Source organism: Rhinoderma darwinii, chromosome 6 (assembly GCF_050947455.1).
Source record: "Rhinoderma darwinii isolate aRhiDar2 chromosome 6, aRhiDar2.hap1, whole genome shotgun sequence".
In the NCBI taxonomy this organism is placed as follows: Eukaryota; Metazoa; Chordata; class Amphibia; order Anura; family Rhinodermatidae; genus Rhinoderma; species Rhinoderma darwinii.
Window position 1 is genome coordinate 133,092,960 of NC_134692.1, and position 16,451 is coordinate 133,109,410.

At 42.8% G+C, this 16,451-nt stretch overlaps 1 protein-coding gene across 9 annotated transcripts in view; it reads right to left on the reverse strand.

Moving 5' to 3' along the window:
* The window catches only part of LOC142655814 (ankyrin repeat and fibronectin type-III domain-containing protein 1-like), a 219,469-nt gene that overhangs the window by 158,705 nt on the left and 44,313 nt on the right, over window positions 1–16,451 (reverse strand). For 7 of the 9 annotated variants that reach the window (XM_075830398.1, XM_075830397.1, XM_075830401.1 and 4 more), the window contains exons 1-3: window positions 15,647–15,856; window positions 10,049–10,340; window positions 438–613 (exon numbers count right to left, since the gene is read on the reverse strand). In XM_075830398.1, coding sequence (XP_075686513.1) covers window positions 438–613; window positions 10,049–10,170 — 298 coding nt within the window. In that variant the 5' untranslated portion in view covers window positions 10,171–10,340; window positions 15,647–15,856. Of the gene's footprint in view, window positions 1–437; window positions 614–10,048; window positions 10,341–13,466; window positions 13,530–15,646; window positions 15,857–16,451 lie in introns of those variants that run through there. The other 2 variants (XM_075830399.1, XM_075830400.1) reach the window with 2 other exon arrangements.

The following is a 16,451-nucleotide window of genomic DNA, read 5'->3' on the forward strand; positions in this document are numbered from 1 at the left end:
ATACTCTTGCTTCTACGGTCAGCATCATTCTCATCAAAAATATCCTATATCTGTATTCCAACTAATTCAAACATCCAAACCGAACCCTTTGATAGCTTGAGGGGGCTCACATTACCAAAAATAAAATGGGGAGCTCAAACGTAAGATACACAGTGTTTCCTGAGACTCACAAAATGAAAAGGGACCAACAGCTTTTTTCAAAAACTCCCATCATACATTCTACCTACACACAATAAGAAGACAACAATTCAAAGAATACACCAGGAAAAACACTTATGCCTAGAGAAGGGTCTGAAGGGGCGGAGCATGGCAGAGTCAAACAGAAAATAGAGAATCCCTGTGTCATGCTCCGCCCCTTCAGGCTCTACACTAGACATAACATTGTTTATTAGTTTCGCCCAGTGTGTTAGATACAGCTTCAGTGTCAAGGAACGTACCAGCTGGCGGTAACTTGCAGGAAGTCAAGGGGTCTGTACTTATTGAACATGTTGAAGGAAGCCGAGAGACTGATTCCTGGAGCTGCGGGACCCTGGTCAGAACTGGAGACTGGGGGATGCTGGGAAGAGTCAGGGACTTCCCAAGAACAGGTCTCTGCAACTTTCTATCTAGGGACCTAATAGGAGAAAAAAATACAGAAATGTAAATCACATCAGTCCATTTCTCCTCACATGGGGCAACGGTTTAGTTTTTTACTAGTTCTGTAGTGTGGTCATAAACTGCATACTAGTACAACTCAGTCTAGTTATCATGGAGAAGACGGATTCATTCAGGTCATGTGACTAAATATGGCCATTAAGAGATAACTGGGCTAAAATGGGCAGACTCGTTCTAAATATACTACTCCGTGGGATAATCTAACGTAGGAAATAATTCAGACGGAAGGGACGCAGGGTTGGAAACAAAAGGGGGTGGTGACGCCCTGTCATTTATACACGAATGAGACCGTCAACAGCGGAGGGAAGAGTATAGAATAGATGAGGCCCCATTCACATGACTGTAGAATTCATTTCCATTCATTTCTATTGACCAAGGACACTTTCCCGTATATTTACGGGAAGGTGCCCGGGTTGTAGAAAGCCGCCGCAAAAGATAGGACATATCCTATCTTTAGATTTTTACGGACCGTGCTCCCATACTTTGTATGGGAGCACGGGCCGAAACTGCAGCGGCTAGCCGTGCCTGCAATCACGGGCACGGTTGTGTGCATGAGGCCTAACAGGGTGTTCTATCGATACTTGAAACTCAGTCATGCACTTCAGGCTCACACAGTAGATATAGCTTTAGTAATCTCGGAATGGGTTGTGAGGGCGGAAACTACCAAAGGTCTCATCTCTATGGTATATCGCAGACTACTACAGGATTATCTGGGGATCAGATGGAGCAGGTCAAGGTTAAATGGGAACAGGAGGTGGGGCCTTTATCAAATGATGAGTGGGAGGAGGTAACGGCACAGCCTAGTTATCTGCTCGTTAATATAGCCCTAAGGAGATCGCAATTGTTCCTGATTTATAAAGCTTATGGAACTCCGGTGGTACCGCGTCATATGGGAGGGAGGGCAGATGCTCTATGTCCCAGCTGTCCGGAGGAGAATGTGGACCTTATGCACATGTTCTGGACTTGTGGAATTTTAGGGGAACTGTGGACAGCTGCGCGTGACCTTAACAGAAGGGTGTATGGAGTGTGCCTATCAGAGACATCGAAAGTAGGAATGCTGGGAATTGTAGAGGATCTATTGGGGGGATAGGATGGAACAATTGGCTGTGGCAAGGATTCTGTATCATGTCCGAAAGGGCACAGCAAGACATTGGTTGCAGTTGGAACCGCCTAATATTGGGAAAATTGTAAAATTCCATTAATGGAACTAGAATGATGGAACAAAGTATAATTGATAAAAGGGGGGCTTCAATGAAGAATGATAAAACAATGCGGGAAATGGTTGGATTACTCTGGGTTGGCGACAAGAGAGCTGCTTAGAAACAGAAGGGTTAATATGGATGTTTAAAGGGAATGGTCTGCTTGGAGAGGAGTGGACTGAGGAAGAGTAATAATGGACTGGTATTGGAAGGTAATATGGCCTGGGAGGTGGTAGAGGTTAAAGGGTTGTGCAAGAAGGGAGGGGGGGGGGCGTTATCTCTAGTTTCGAGACATGACAATTTAATTTTATTTGTTTTATGTGAATATTAACACATGTATTATTATGCTGTTGCTGTGAAAAAATCTATTTTCTTCTTATTGACTCAAACTTGAATTGATTTAAAATAAAAATTGGCAAACTAGACTGATTGGCCCCAAACGTCAGCCATGACACATTCATCCAAGAGATCAATAACCGTCAATTTGTTGACCCGCCATGTTGGATTATTTCGGTTGATAATCTGACGTTCATGAGACATAAGGCTGATCACAAGTTTATCAGAGATTATAATGAAGCAGGAGCAGACTGACCATTTGGGCATTAGAGTAATGCCTGAAGGACCATGGAAGGAGGGGGTTCTTAGCCCTTTGGTTAGTAACAGAGCTCCTTAAAGAGAAGATCCAACATCGCAACCAATATTTTGTTATTGTTCCAATGCATTAAAAAAAAAAAGAATTAAACAGGTTTTGCCAAATAATATTTGCTTATCATTTTGTGTCTACAGCTCCTATGCAGACCTATGAATCACCATGGTAGAAGACTAGAAACCATGTATAATCTGATATTTGCAGTCACATTGCCCTTCATCTGTTCTCTAATTCTTAGGCTGGATTCACACGAGCATGTTCCGTCCGTAATCGACGGAACGTATTTCGGCCGCAAGTCCTGGACCGACCACACTGCAGGGAGCCGGGCTCCTAGCGTCATAGCTATGTACGACGCTAGGAGTCCCTGCCTCACTGCAGGACAACTGTCCCGTACTGTAATCATGTTTTCAGTATGGGACAGTAGTTCCACGGAGAGGCAGGGACTCCTAGCGTTGTACATAACTATGATGCTAGGAGCCCGGCTCCCTGCAGTGTGGTCGGTTCGGGACTTGCGGCCGAAATACGTTCCGTCCTTTACGGACCGAACATGCGCGTGTGAATCCAGCCTTACTAGTATACATTTGTTAGGTCAGATAGAAGTAGGGGACGGAAGATGGAAGGAAACATGTCTGCAGTACATATAGGGTTTGTTTGTAGTATGTAATCATGGAAACACATAGATCTGTATAGGAGCTGTATACACAAACGATAGGATATTTTTAATTAAGACTAAATCGGAAAAGTTGCTATATTTTGCATTTTTGAGGCATTGGAACAAAAATTTAAAAAAAAATTAGAAAAAAAAATAAAAATAAAAATCGGTGGAGGAGGACGCTTATCCTGCAGAAGAAAAGTAAATGCAAGCGATACGTGCTCCTCTAATACATATTACTAAGCCAAACCAAGTGTATTGTGGCTATAGTGGTTTGTAAGACCTTTAAAAGGCGTCTCATGAAGACAACCCCTGTCCATATACCCTATTATGGCAAATGGATGTCAGAGGGGGGGCGGTCCCCCCTCTATGAGCCGACTCCTTTAATGTCCAAGGTCCCAGACCCCTGTAATAGAGACAGCTTTGTAGTAAACAAGATATCTAGATGGGATCTACCAAAAATAAAGTCTCCCATTAGGGCAAAGATGACAAGTATACAATAAGACAGCATAGGGACAGAGTGCCCGACGATCCCATTCATACATATATTAGAAAACCTCAGTCAAGCTTTGCCTCTCACAAACACGGTTTAAGAAGCAAATTTATAAACTGGAAATTGACAGGAAAGCTGCAAGTTCTGGTCTACTTGGCTTTCAATGGACGGCAGAAAGACGTCACCCTCCAAATGGCTCGGATAATGCAGTAATTAATTTGATGCTTCCAGCAGTTCTGCAAGATGCCAATATTAATTCTGTCCTGGATTATCTGCTTACTACCATTTATTTATAGAGAGCCAGCACATTCAGCATTAATTTACAGGGGAACGTAATAATTTACAGGCAACCCGGCCACCAAAAGAGCTGACAAACCGATTTCCCTGTGTAATGCTGGACATACAAAATAAAAGGAACAGGAGAAATTTATTTTTTATACATGGATATGCCTAGTGCAGGGACTAAACGCACCAATGCATGGCACAGGGATGGTTATCGAGGTTTCTGTGTCATGCTCCACCCCCCCAGGCATAACACAGTATATCAGTTTTGCCTAAAGTATTGCTTAAACCTGGAGTTAAAAGGAAGTTTTTTCACTGTTAAAGTAAAATAGCTAAATCATTGTATAACATACTTGTGTTTCAAATTCCTTACTATTTTGAAGATCTCTGTTTGCAGTCATTGAATGGAGAAGTGGAAAACTTGTTCTCACCTAGTCCTGCTCAATCAGCTGTGGGTAACTATAAGTTATGCTCACACACACACAAGTAAAAGCAGCTGAAAATTACAGAGCTATTTTCAGCAAAAACAGCCTCTGATCTTCAGCTGTTTTTGAAACGGAAAACGTTTTTTTGGGCTGTTTTTGGAGCTGTTTTTCTATTGAGACAGAGAAAACCGCTCCAAAAATGGCTGAAGAAGTGACATGCCTCTTTTTACGCTGAGTTTTTTATGCGCCATTTATATAGTGGCGGCGTTAAACACCCCGTCTGAACGAAACACCGCTTTCCAATTGAATTCAATGGGGAGATGTTTGTAGGCGTTTAGCTACTGTTTTATGAGATGTATTTAGAGGCGTTTACAAACCAAAATACGCCTGAAAACACAGTGTGTTTACATACCTTAATTGTATCCAGTTTAGGCATTCATCTGTGATCGAACAGCTTGAACTGCAGGCTGAAACATTTTACTTAGGGTATGTTCACACGAGGGCGTCCGTTACGGCTGAAATTACGGGGATGTTTCAGCCTGAAAACATCCCTGTAATTTCAGCTGTAACGGCATGTGCAGGTGCTTGAACCCCGCGTCCATTACGGACGTAATTGGCGCTGCTATTCATTGGAGTCAATGAATAACGGCTCCAATTACGGCCAAAGAAGTGACAGGTTACTTCTTTGACGCGGGCGTCTATTTACGCGCCGTCATTTGACAGCGGCGCGTAAATTACACCTCATGTGAACAGACAAACGTCTGCCCATTGCTTTCAATGGGCAGATGTTTGTCAGCGCTATTGAGGCGCTATTTTCGGACGTAATTCGGGGCAAAAACGCCCGAATTGCGTCCGTAATAAGTGCGTGTGAACATACCCTTACACTGATGCACTGTAACGAACTCTCATGGTAGGAGAGAGAGCGAGTATTGTCTAGAATGGATACATTGAGGGGAAAGAATTTAATTTTTGACACCAGTTTTCTAACATAGTAAATTTTCAAGTGCTTAGCAAGTCGCAATTTGCACAGAATTTGTCGGGGCTTAGCGGAAGTTAGCGTGGCCTTCTGCAGTGTAACAAATTTACTATAATCTTCGCCAGAACCTGTGCGCCTCTTAATAAATGAGGCGCAACTTATGCCTGCACAATTAAGACAGACTCAAACGCCAGTATTATGCCGAACTCAGACGACCGTGGTATATATATCCGTGTGACAGCCGTTAAAACAATGGCCGTCACACGGATGCATGTATTTCAATGGGGCTGCTCACACGGCCATTGTTTCAACGGACCATGTAAAGGGTCCGTTGAAAAAAATAGAACATGTCCTATTTTGTTCTATTTTCACAGATTCCTTCATAGACTCAAGTCTATGGGGATCCGTGAAAACGGAACCCGCACGGGCGCAACACTGACAGAAAAAAACGGTTTTTCACGTCCGAGTTTGCGCTCGTTCGTGCCTCAGAATATGTTCCCACGGGTTGGATATGCTGCATACAAGTACATAGCGTAACTGACCTAGAACCAGCAGGGAATTCCGGCCATAAAACAGCACCAGATTGTTGTGCAGTTTTTCCGGTGTAATCTCCACTGTGGAAAACAGTGCTGGTAAAGGAAAAAAAATACTTACTCCCACGGCCATGGCGAAGCGTTCCTCTGTTCTTCCTGCAGCATGGCCTCCGTTGAGGACGCTGCACTCCATGTCACCGCTGCGGCAGTCACATGGGATGAAACATCTCAGGAGGCCGGGCTGCATGGAGGACAGAGTAACGCTCCGCTATGGCAACGCCTGGTGTGGGGTGGGGGTGAGTATTGGCTTTTTAATACATTTTAATTTAAAAAAATGTTAATATATGTGGTAAAATCGCAGCGTTTTCGCCGCAAAAATTGCAACATATGCTATTTGCTGCGGGTTTTGATGGCGCTGAACCGCATAGGGAGGGCGCCAGGGACTGCAGGGAAGAGGAGATTTACACATGGATGAAGGGATTTAAGGAGGCGTAGTTAGAGGGGATATAGGGTTGGTGTCACGAAAAAAAAATGTTTTTTATATGTTATTGCTTTTATTATGTCATTAAAATAAATTTTATTTATTTGTGTTGTACTTTTTTCTTTATTTTACTTCTCTATGGGGGCTGCCATTTTTTTTTTCATCTCTGTATGTGTCGATTAACGACACATACAGAGATGGAATACGTCACATACATCCCCATAGAGAATGCGAACGGGAGCCGTTCCATTCACTATGGTGTACGGCGTCTGTGTGGGAACGGTGCATGCGCCGCTCCCACACAGTCCAAAAGGAAGGTCTTCGGCAGTGCGACATCCGGCGCCATTTTCATCTAAGAGGACTACTTCCGGTCGCGGCTTCCGTCCATATGTTGAGAAGCAAGGACAGGGAGCGGAGCCAGCGGCAGGAGCAGGTAAGTTATGTTTGTGTATGTGATGTGTGTCTATGTTCGTGTTATACTGTGCGATTACCACTGTATCTAATCCTCCTACACTGTGCATTCGCTCAAAAAATGGCGGCACACAGTGTAGGAGGTTTGAACATTCAACTCCCTCCTTTCTCCTGGCACTAGCCAGGATAAAGGAGGGGGGATTGTTTGAGCACACTAGAGCGAGTGTGTCTTCTCCAATTTTGCAGCATAAAGCAATGAGGTTGCTTTACTACATGCCAATGCTGCAATTTTGGGAATTGCTCCCTCTAGTGACCAGCACATGGAAAGGTTATAAATTAGAATCTAAATTTATAATATTTCCTGACTTGTGAAAAAAATTAAAAAAATTAGAACAATGTGTAATCATTTATATACTAACTGTTTAACTTAAAAACATTCCCTTTATGGGCATAGCCTTCTGCTGCAGCGTGAAGTCACACCCTCCCGTCCACGCCTTGGTTTTTTCTGATATGGATGTGGTTTACGGTTTGTTACATAGAATGTTTTTATCTTTTCTTTCGTTGCAGAGGTCACAGCTGGCGGAGCTATGGTCAGGAAGACGGGATAGGACACCCTACATGCCCGATGCTTGCCAGCGGTTGGTTAGTATATCAGGACAAGAAAGAAGATAAAATGCCAACTAAAGCCTTCAGGCCAGTTGTTGGAAATAATTTTTGTTATGTATAATAAAGCTGTGGCCATTCCCCACTTTAACACACAAGGGGTCTTAGTTTTATTTAAATTAGTTACTAAGGAGCGAATGGGAGTTAAAAGGTGAAAAGGTGTGGACTTTCTCTGCGGTCTTAGGCCTCGTTCACGGAGTTGACTGCGCTATTCATTCCATCAAAACGACGAAACCCCTGCACAACTGAGACAAACGGAAACCATTGGCACCGGATCCGTCACCATTGAGATCAATGGTGATGGAAACGGAAACCTTTGGTTTCTGTTTGTGTCAGTCAGGGTCCCATTCCGACGGAAAGCTCAGACGGACCAGGTCCCTAGCGCAGATGTGAACGAAGCCTTAACCTCCCCATTGAATTAAATGAGGAAAACCTGCAACAAAAGCGCAACGTTTCCGGAGCATAAATAGATTTAAAATCCGTCCCGCAGGTCAATTTATGAACGTTTCGCAGCTGATTTTTTTTCTGCAGCGTGTGGATGAGACTTGTTCAACTCATCTACTTTGCTGCCAGTGTAAATTTTCTGCATAGAATTATGTTGCAGAAGTTCTGCAGTGTTTACGCTACGTGGGAAACCAGTCCTAATAAATTCCCCCCACTGTATCCCCTTCTCAGCTATTCAGCAGTAAGAACCACCGGAAGACAAGAAGGGAAAACACTGGGAAAGAAACAGAACTTGTGACTATAACTGCAAAGTGAACTATTTCAGGATCAATGTTGGCAAAGCCCGTCACCTGGCTGTATAGGAAAAGCGCATTGCAGTCATTGTCACATTACATTGACACATTAGGAAGTGACACAGTAATGATAAACATGAGACAGTTTTCCACTTAAATACCCTGGGATGTGCGTGTCCTCGAACAGGCAACATCAGCTCCCCCAATCATCTCTGCTCATTGTGTTAGATCAGATACCTGGAACTCATGACCATTACAGCTTTTATAGAATCATCGCCCAACTTTCCCAAGCCCCTGAACAGTAAATCTGCTCAGTTATACAGCAGTATATCACAGGCTTCCATATCACTCTGATTTACCAGTCAGCGACTTGGGATAGAAGGGTAAGAACCGCTATGAGAATTGTCACGGAAGTCATCACAACTTATGGATAACTAATGAGTTAAAAAAGTTTTAGCTAAGAAACGTCTGAATATTAAAAGGGATTTCCCAGCCACTAAAAATTGAAGGGGAAGCAGCGCTCGTACGAGCGCTGAAGCCCCATCAAAACAGCTGATCCGCAGGCGGTCCCGAAAGTCGGACCCCGACCCATTAGCTATTGATGGCCTATCCTGAGGATAGGCCAAATAACTCAACAGAAGAGGATAACTTTATACGTAACCCTGAATTAGCTGATGAGACTACACTTGTCCATATGCCCTATTGGGGTATAAAAACCATCGTAGAGGGCAAGACCCCTGCTCGGACCTCAGAGGCTCAAAGTATTTTACCCCGAGATAAAAAGGGAAGAAACTAAACGATGATAGGAAGGAGAGACATTAGAGGGGTTGTCCACTTTCAGCAAATAATTGTTATTTTTTTATATATTCAAGAGTTATACAATTATCCAATATTGCTCACTTTTTCCAAGATCTCTGCTTGTTGCTATTCAGTAGGAACATTCATTGTTTACTTCCAATGGATACAATTCTGTCCATGGTCATGTGATGGTAAAACAGGTGCACGGCTCCTTACAGTATGTGGATCAGAGCTAGGTCTTCTGGCCATGGACAGAATTGTATCCCCTGGAAGTAAACAATGAATGTTCCTGCTGGATAACAACAAGCAGAGATCTTGAAAACAGTGAGGAATTAATACAATGCTTATATGTCTATTATAGAGAAGTGATTACAGGGCACATAGTACATAACATCCCAGAATCCAAGCTTTAGGATGGCACCACCACTGTCATGGCAGCTGCCTCTATACGTACAGAGTTTGTGTTTTTTGTATCCAGAAGCTTTAGTACCCTCGGCAGGCCATAGAAGAACACATACTCCTACAGTACACTTCATAGTAATGGCTGACTGTGGTCGGGAAGCTTAAAGTGAAGAAATACTATAGTGCCAAATAAATTAGGTCCCGTGGGTGGTCTACAGCACGTATAGACCATTAATGTAAAGTCCCACAAAAGCCCTTTAAGGAAGCTTTATGATATAGATGAAGTTAAAACTTAATCTATATCATAAACTTTGCATTTCAATTCCTCACCATTTTCAAGATCTTTTCTTGATATCAGTTCATGGAAACATCCTTGTTTATATCCAGAAGTTGAAAACCTGCGCTGACCATATCAAACAGACACTGGTGCACAGCTTGTTACAGTGCATCGGAGCGCTCATGTCATATGCACATGGACAGGTTTTAGGATGTAAAAAAAAAAAAAGTTTCCGTTCACTGATAGCAAGCAGAGATCCTGCATTTTGTATAGTATTCTTTTACAAAAATTACATTTAAATAAAGCCGGAAAACCACTTGAACAATTAACACTTCATTCAAATATTTTCACGACTGTTTAGGGAAAGTACATCACATGAGTTACTATGAATGGCCAGAAATGGATATGCTGTATACCTGGACTGAGTGATTGTGCAACAATAGCTCCCACTCCTCCTTCCAGTGCTACGCCCAGGCCGGAGGTCCTCTCTTGATTTCCTCAGGCTGAAATACTCAGTCAGCTTCCCAAATGAGGACATGCTACCACCCTAGTGTCTCATGTGATTTGACCCTCTGCCCACAAAGCCTGGGCAGGTATGATGAAATTCCTTGGGCAGCATCCCCTGAGGGAAAACGAGCAGAGATTCTTTCTTCAGTAACCCAAGCGTCTCAGGTAATGATGACCTCAGGACTGGAATCGCAGCCAATACTATGGGCTTCAAGTTAAAGAGAACAATCGCAATGAAAAAGTACATGTTTTCCTCGAAAATCAAGATTTTTCTTATAAACCTCACCAGCAGATGGCACACTTTAGTATGAAACACAAATCCTCTGTACTACCACACTGCTGCCACCACTAGGGGTCTGGTTTTAATACAGTATAATAACCCCTTTTGTGGTGGCAGAAGGCTGGCATCATTTTTGGAAGTAGCTATATGGGGAAAATGGAGAACCAGAGCTCAGTATTAAAAAAATATATACGGTATATATATGAAGGCCCCCCCCCCCCCCCCACTCAGAAAGTTAATCTCCAGACACCATGTTATAATGGCTCAATTGGCCAGGTGTAGGTTCCCTGATAAAATCCTTTTTCTTACTGATGTATAATTGTCCCTTTATTGCTGGAAAGTCATCTCAACATTCACTGACTTCCTGCAAAACATGTGCAGGGCTTGTGCTTATACACAGCAGCCAATCAGAACAAGCAGAGCTGCAGTGTAAAGCATTGGGACGGGATATAGAAGGAGCCTCAGCAATTAATGAGACAGACTACCTCAGACAATGCAGATAAGCTGGAGAAGCAGAGCTCAAAAAGCTAAAATATGGATAAAGTATCACTTTAAATGTATAATTCCAACAGGTAAACCCTAGATCCAAAAAATTATTTTTCCCACAAACATGCCGCATATTGACCCTCCATTAAAGTACAACATTTGCAGAAAGCAGATGTACTAGATAATACATATGTTTATGGAGTATACTTTCAATACATTTAATATATACTGCATTTCTAGTTTGCGGCAGTGAGGCTACAGTAAAATATACATGTATGCCACCTAATGAGCGTGGTATACATACTGTAGAAATGGTGGTTGCCATGTGAACACCCAACGACAGGTTTGAGGCCTTTATAAACAACAGAAAAAATATACATATCTCAAGAGAAAATATGGCAGATGCAACATATGGAGCAGAAGAAAATCAAAGAGACTTGGATGTGTGAAAAGCGTCGCAAATGTCATAGATTAGACTCGCTTTGACACGCTGAGGGTTTGATAATCGCACAATAACCAAAAACATAAAAGTTAATAAATGTTACCGACAAAGGACGCACGGGACAAGAAAATTAATTCTATCTGAAATAATTATAACCAACTAAGATTAGGGCCAAATATTTTACTTATTCCATAAACAGGTACAATATTGTCTGTATCTACAAGGACATCACATACATCTATTTTTCCTATGCATTAATATAAAAGGTTGTAACCGAATATAGATAGAATTGGAACATATTTCCATCCACCTAAAGCTAAACATAGACATTAGTATTTTATTTGTAGTAGTCAGATGCCTAAGGGCCTGGAACACCCTTGGTTGATGGCTGCAGCTATGGGAACCAAGGAACGGAGTGGATGTATATTTTTTTTCACTGTTATGGGGGTAACTGTGGCTGGCTCTGTTAAAGGGGGACGGAGCACCTTAAAAAGCACTCAAAATATACCAGTCAACATGACTGGTCAATGTGGAGTAATTTTTAAGATGCTCCTCGTAATACACAGACATCAGGACACAGACCTCCCCTCCTCCTAATACACAGACATCAGGACACAGACCTCTCCTCCTCCTAATACACAGACATCAGGACACAGACCTATCCTCCTCCTAATACACAGACATCAGGACACAGACCTCTCCTCCTCCTAATACACAGACATCAGGACACAGACCTCTCCTCCTCCTAATACACAGACCTCTCCTCCTCCTAATACACAGACATCAGGACACAGACCTCCCCTCCTCCTAATACACAGACATCAGGACACAGACCTCTCCTCCTCCTAATACACAGACCTCTCCTCCTCCTAATACACAGACATCAGGACACAGACCTCCCCTCCTCCTAATACACAGACATCAGGACACAGACATTAGGACACAGACCTCTCCTCCTCCTAATACACAGACCTCTCCTCCCAATACACAGACATCAGGACACAGACCTCTCCTCCTCCTCCTAATACACAGACATCAGGACACAGACCTCTCCTCCTCCTAATACACAGACATCAGGACACAGACCTCTCCTCCTCCTAATACACAGACATCAGGACACAGACCTCTCCTCCTCCTAATACACAGACATCAGGACACAGACCTCTCCTCCTCCTAATACACAGACCCCAGGACACAGACCTCTCCTCCTCCTAATACACAGACATCAGTACACAGACCTCTCCTCCTAATACACAGACACCAGCACACAGACCTCTCCTCCTCCTAATACACAGACATCAGGACACAGACCTCTCCTCTTGCTGAAAAAAATTCTTAAAAAAAGCTTTTAAGTCTTATATACAAACACACAAATCACAATTCAAACAAACCATGAAAAAAAAAATTCCCCTCATATAAGGAGATCAGTATACAATCCTAAAAGTATACAAAATATAAACACAAACTCCCTGTACCAGTACAAAAATCATGCACACAGACATCAGGAAAAACAAACACAGTATGAAAACACAGAATCAGAACAATAATACAAAGGATTCACATACAAACATCACATCACAATCCTTCCACTAATCAGATGTCACAAGAACAAAAACAGGGCATCAAATTCCTACATAGAGAGACATTCAGACATAAACCTACTACAAAAATATCTTGTATAAACTGGTCTATTTTACAAATTCAACATCCTATAGAAACCGGAGGTCACAAATCCCAACAGTTATATCTTGTGGTACGATTTAGGCCCTTTAACATCATATTCAGGAGACTCGAGGGAAAGATGTCCTTGGAAAATGCTTCTCTTCTCTCTGGTTTAGAACAAAAACCAAAACATATGGGAGAATGGATCCCCCATGTGTGATGTGAAGGGGGCATTACCCCGCATATTGAGACATGTATCCTCACCCTTTGAATTTTTGAGGTTCTTGTAGACAAATACTCTCGCAAAATACAAGAATAAATATTCCAACCTACACAAACATCCTAATATTCATAGATATGAGAGAGAAAAAAACGTTGATAAAAGGGCAAAGACCTTCTAGCAACCACTAGACATGAAGACACATACAAGGAGCTCATTTAGAACCAAGACACTCACCTACAACGATAGAGATCCATGAAGACATCAAGATGCAAGCACACATACTGAAGCCAAGGCACAAATCCCCTTATAGATATCAGAACACAAACCGCCCTCATTTACACAAGAAACAAATTCCTTCATACACAGACATCAGAACAAAATACCATAGGGAGATATTAAGGATACTTACTGTTCTATACATACATCAAGGCAGAAGTGTCACATACACAGACAACAGGACACCAATACCTTCATACACAGACAACAGGACACCAATACCTTCATACACAGACAACAGGACACCAATACCTTCATACACAGACATCAGGACAGAAATAGCTTCATACACAGACAACAGGACACCAATACCTTCATACACAGACAACAGGACACCAATACCTTCATACACAGACATCAGGACACCAATACCTTCATACACAGACGTCAGGACACCAATACCTTCATACACAGACAACAGGACACCAATACCTTCATACACAAACAACAGGACACCAATACCTTCATACACAGACAAGACACCAATACCTTCATACACAGACATCAGGACACCAATACCTTCATACACAGACGTCAGGACACCAATACCTTCATACACAGACAACAGGACACCAATACCTTCATACACAAACAACAGGACACCAATACCTTCATACACAGACAAGACACCAATACCTTCATACACAGACAAGACACCAATACCTTCATACACAGACAAGACACCCAATACCTTCATACACAGACAAGACACAAATCCCTTCATACACAGACATTGAGTCATACATACCTTCAGAAATCAGGATATTATACCTTTATATATAGACATCCGGTCACAAATACCTCCATACACAGACATCAGGACACTAATCTCATAGTACACAGACATGGTGACAAAATACCTTCATACACAGACGTCCGGACACAAATATCATCATACACAGGCATCAGGACATATCTCTTTATAAACAAACCTCAGGAAACTAGTACTTTCATACACAGATCTGGCAAAAAATACCTTCATAGACAGACATCAGGACACATCTTTATACACAAAATTAGGTCATACACAGACATCAGCACACAAATACCTTCATACACAGACATCAGCACACATACCTTCATACACAGAAATTGAGCCTTAAATACCTTCAGATATGAGAATAATATACCTTCATACACAGACATTAGGTCAAAAATCCCTCACACAGACATCCTAAATACAACATGTAGTGCCATCTCAAACTTTGTGGCCAAATGTGTACCAAATACATACAGATATCCTAAATACCATAGAACAGGGGTCACCGACCTTCGGCACTCCAGCTGTTGTGAAACTACAACTCCCAGCATGCACTGACAGCGAAAGGCTTTATTATTTCAGACATAGGCTGTCAGGGTATGCTGGGAATTGTAGTTTTACAACAGCTGGAGTGCTGAAGGTTGCTGACCCCTGGCATAGAACCTCTAATATACATATGTATCACACTATCCGCTGACAAGCACATCTTCCTGGGACATCTCCGGCAGACATGAAGTCACACAGACATTTACTGAATTTCAACTGCTGACTGATCTCACCAACATCACACTAGTGGTGCAGAACATGTAAATCGCTCCTGGAAACGTCTGCGCTCCCGCAAGCAGGTCACTTAGATATTTGGCGTTGGTGGGGGGGGGGGGGGTGGAAACAGACAGACAATTTGTTTGTTCCCATCTGAACCGTTTCTGCACAAATATCCGCAGATGAGTTCAGCAGATGCAGTGAATGAGTAATCAACTCCAGCAAAGCAGGAGGGCAAGATGCAGAGGTTGACTGTATTATGGTAGCCTCTGAAAATACAGCAGTTTTCATTATGATGCCAATTTTCTTCCATCTAAACATGAACTATGGTTGACCGCTGCAGCCGCAGGCCTTTCCAGCAACACAAGAGTTAACAGTAGTAGAAGCTGCAGCTATAATGACTTACTGATAAATCCAGTTGGACCCATCTTCCAGGGCATGAACCTACACGGAGCATCCTGTGACAACCTTAGATCACCTTTACCTGAGCCTCAGGGTGGCAAAGGTCTACAAAATTTAGGACCCCCCTCCCCTGCAATCCCCTACACACAATCACTGCATAGATCTCCTCCTTACTGCATCTATCCACCCCTTAATTCTCACTTCAAAAGGATACCAAATAAGAAGCAGCAGCAGCATCGTATCCGCAGTACGGTCCGAGCAGCCGTATCATCTGTCTCTGTTGCTCAGACTGATTCTCTCAGGAATGTTTAATGAGAGAGGAGCTCCCGAATCACCTCCCTGTCAGTCACGGCCAGCAAGGTTCCCCCCTTCCTTTATAGACAATCTTCGCCTTTTCGCCTGTCTCTCCTCCTCCATCCTTGCCCCTCCTTTCCTTTTCAAACCTTTCTCCCACCCCCCCCCCTTCTTTTTCCTTTGCGATTCTTCAAATCTCTCACTTCATCCCACCCCCCCCCCCCCAGTCTTCTCCCAAACACTACAGTTCGCTCAATGAAGAATAACATCCGATTTCAGAAGACGAATGTATCATCCCTGGCGTTCACATTTTTCCCATCCCCCTTTCTTTCTTCTGCACATTATTACTGCCAATTATACCACCAGCACGCTTCATTTTGGGCAATCCACTGGCAGCCAGTTGGCCAACTCGAGGGTACCTTGCGGGACCAGGGATTAAGTGACTGGGTGGTAGTGAAGGGACTTCAGACTTAAATTCAATGTCCTGCTGTGAAGAGGAGAAGTATTGGATGTGCCCGTCTGAGGTTGTCGTAGTTTAAGGAATTGATTTTTCTCTCATAAGAAATTAAATTAGGCAATTTACACGTCTTTTATTACAGATCTATTCGAACCACATCAACGGCTCTTAATGCTTCTTCTGGGGGAATAGACTCGAGACTCAACGTAACCTCAGTCATTTTATACGTAGTTAAAAAAATAAAGCAGATGTACGCAGTAGTGTAATG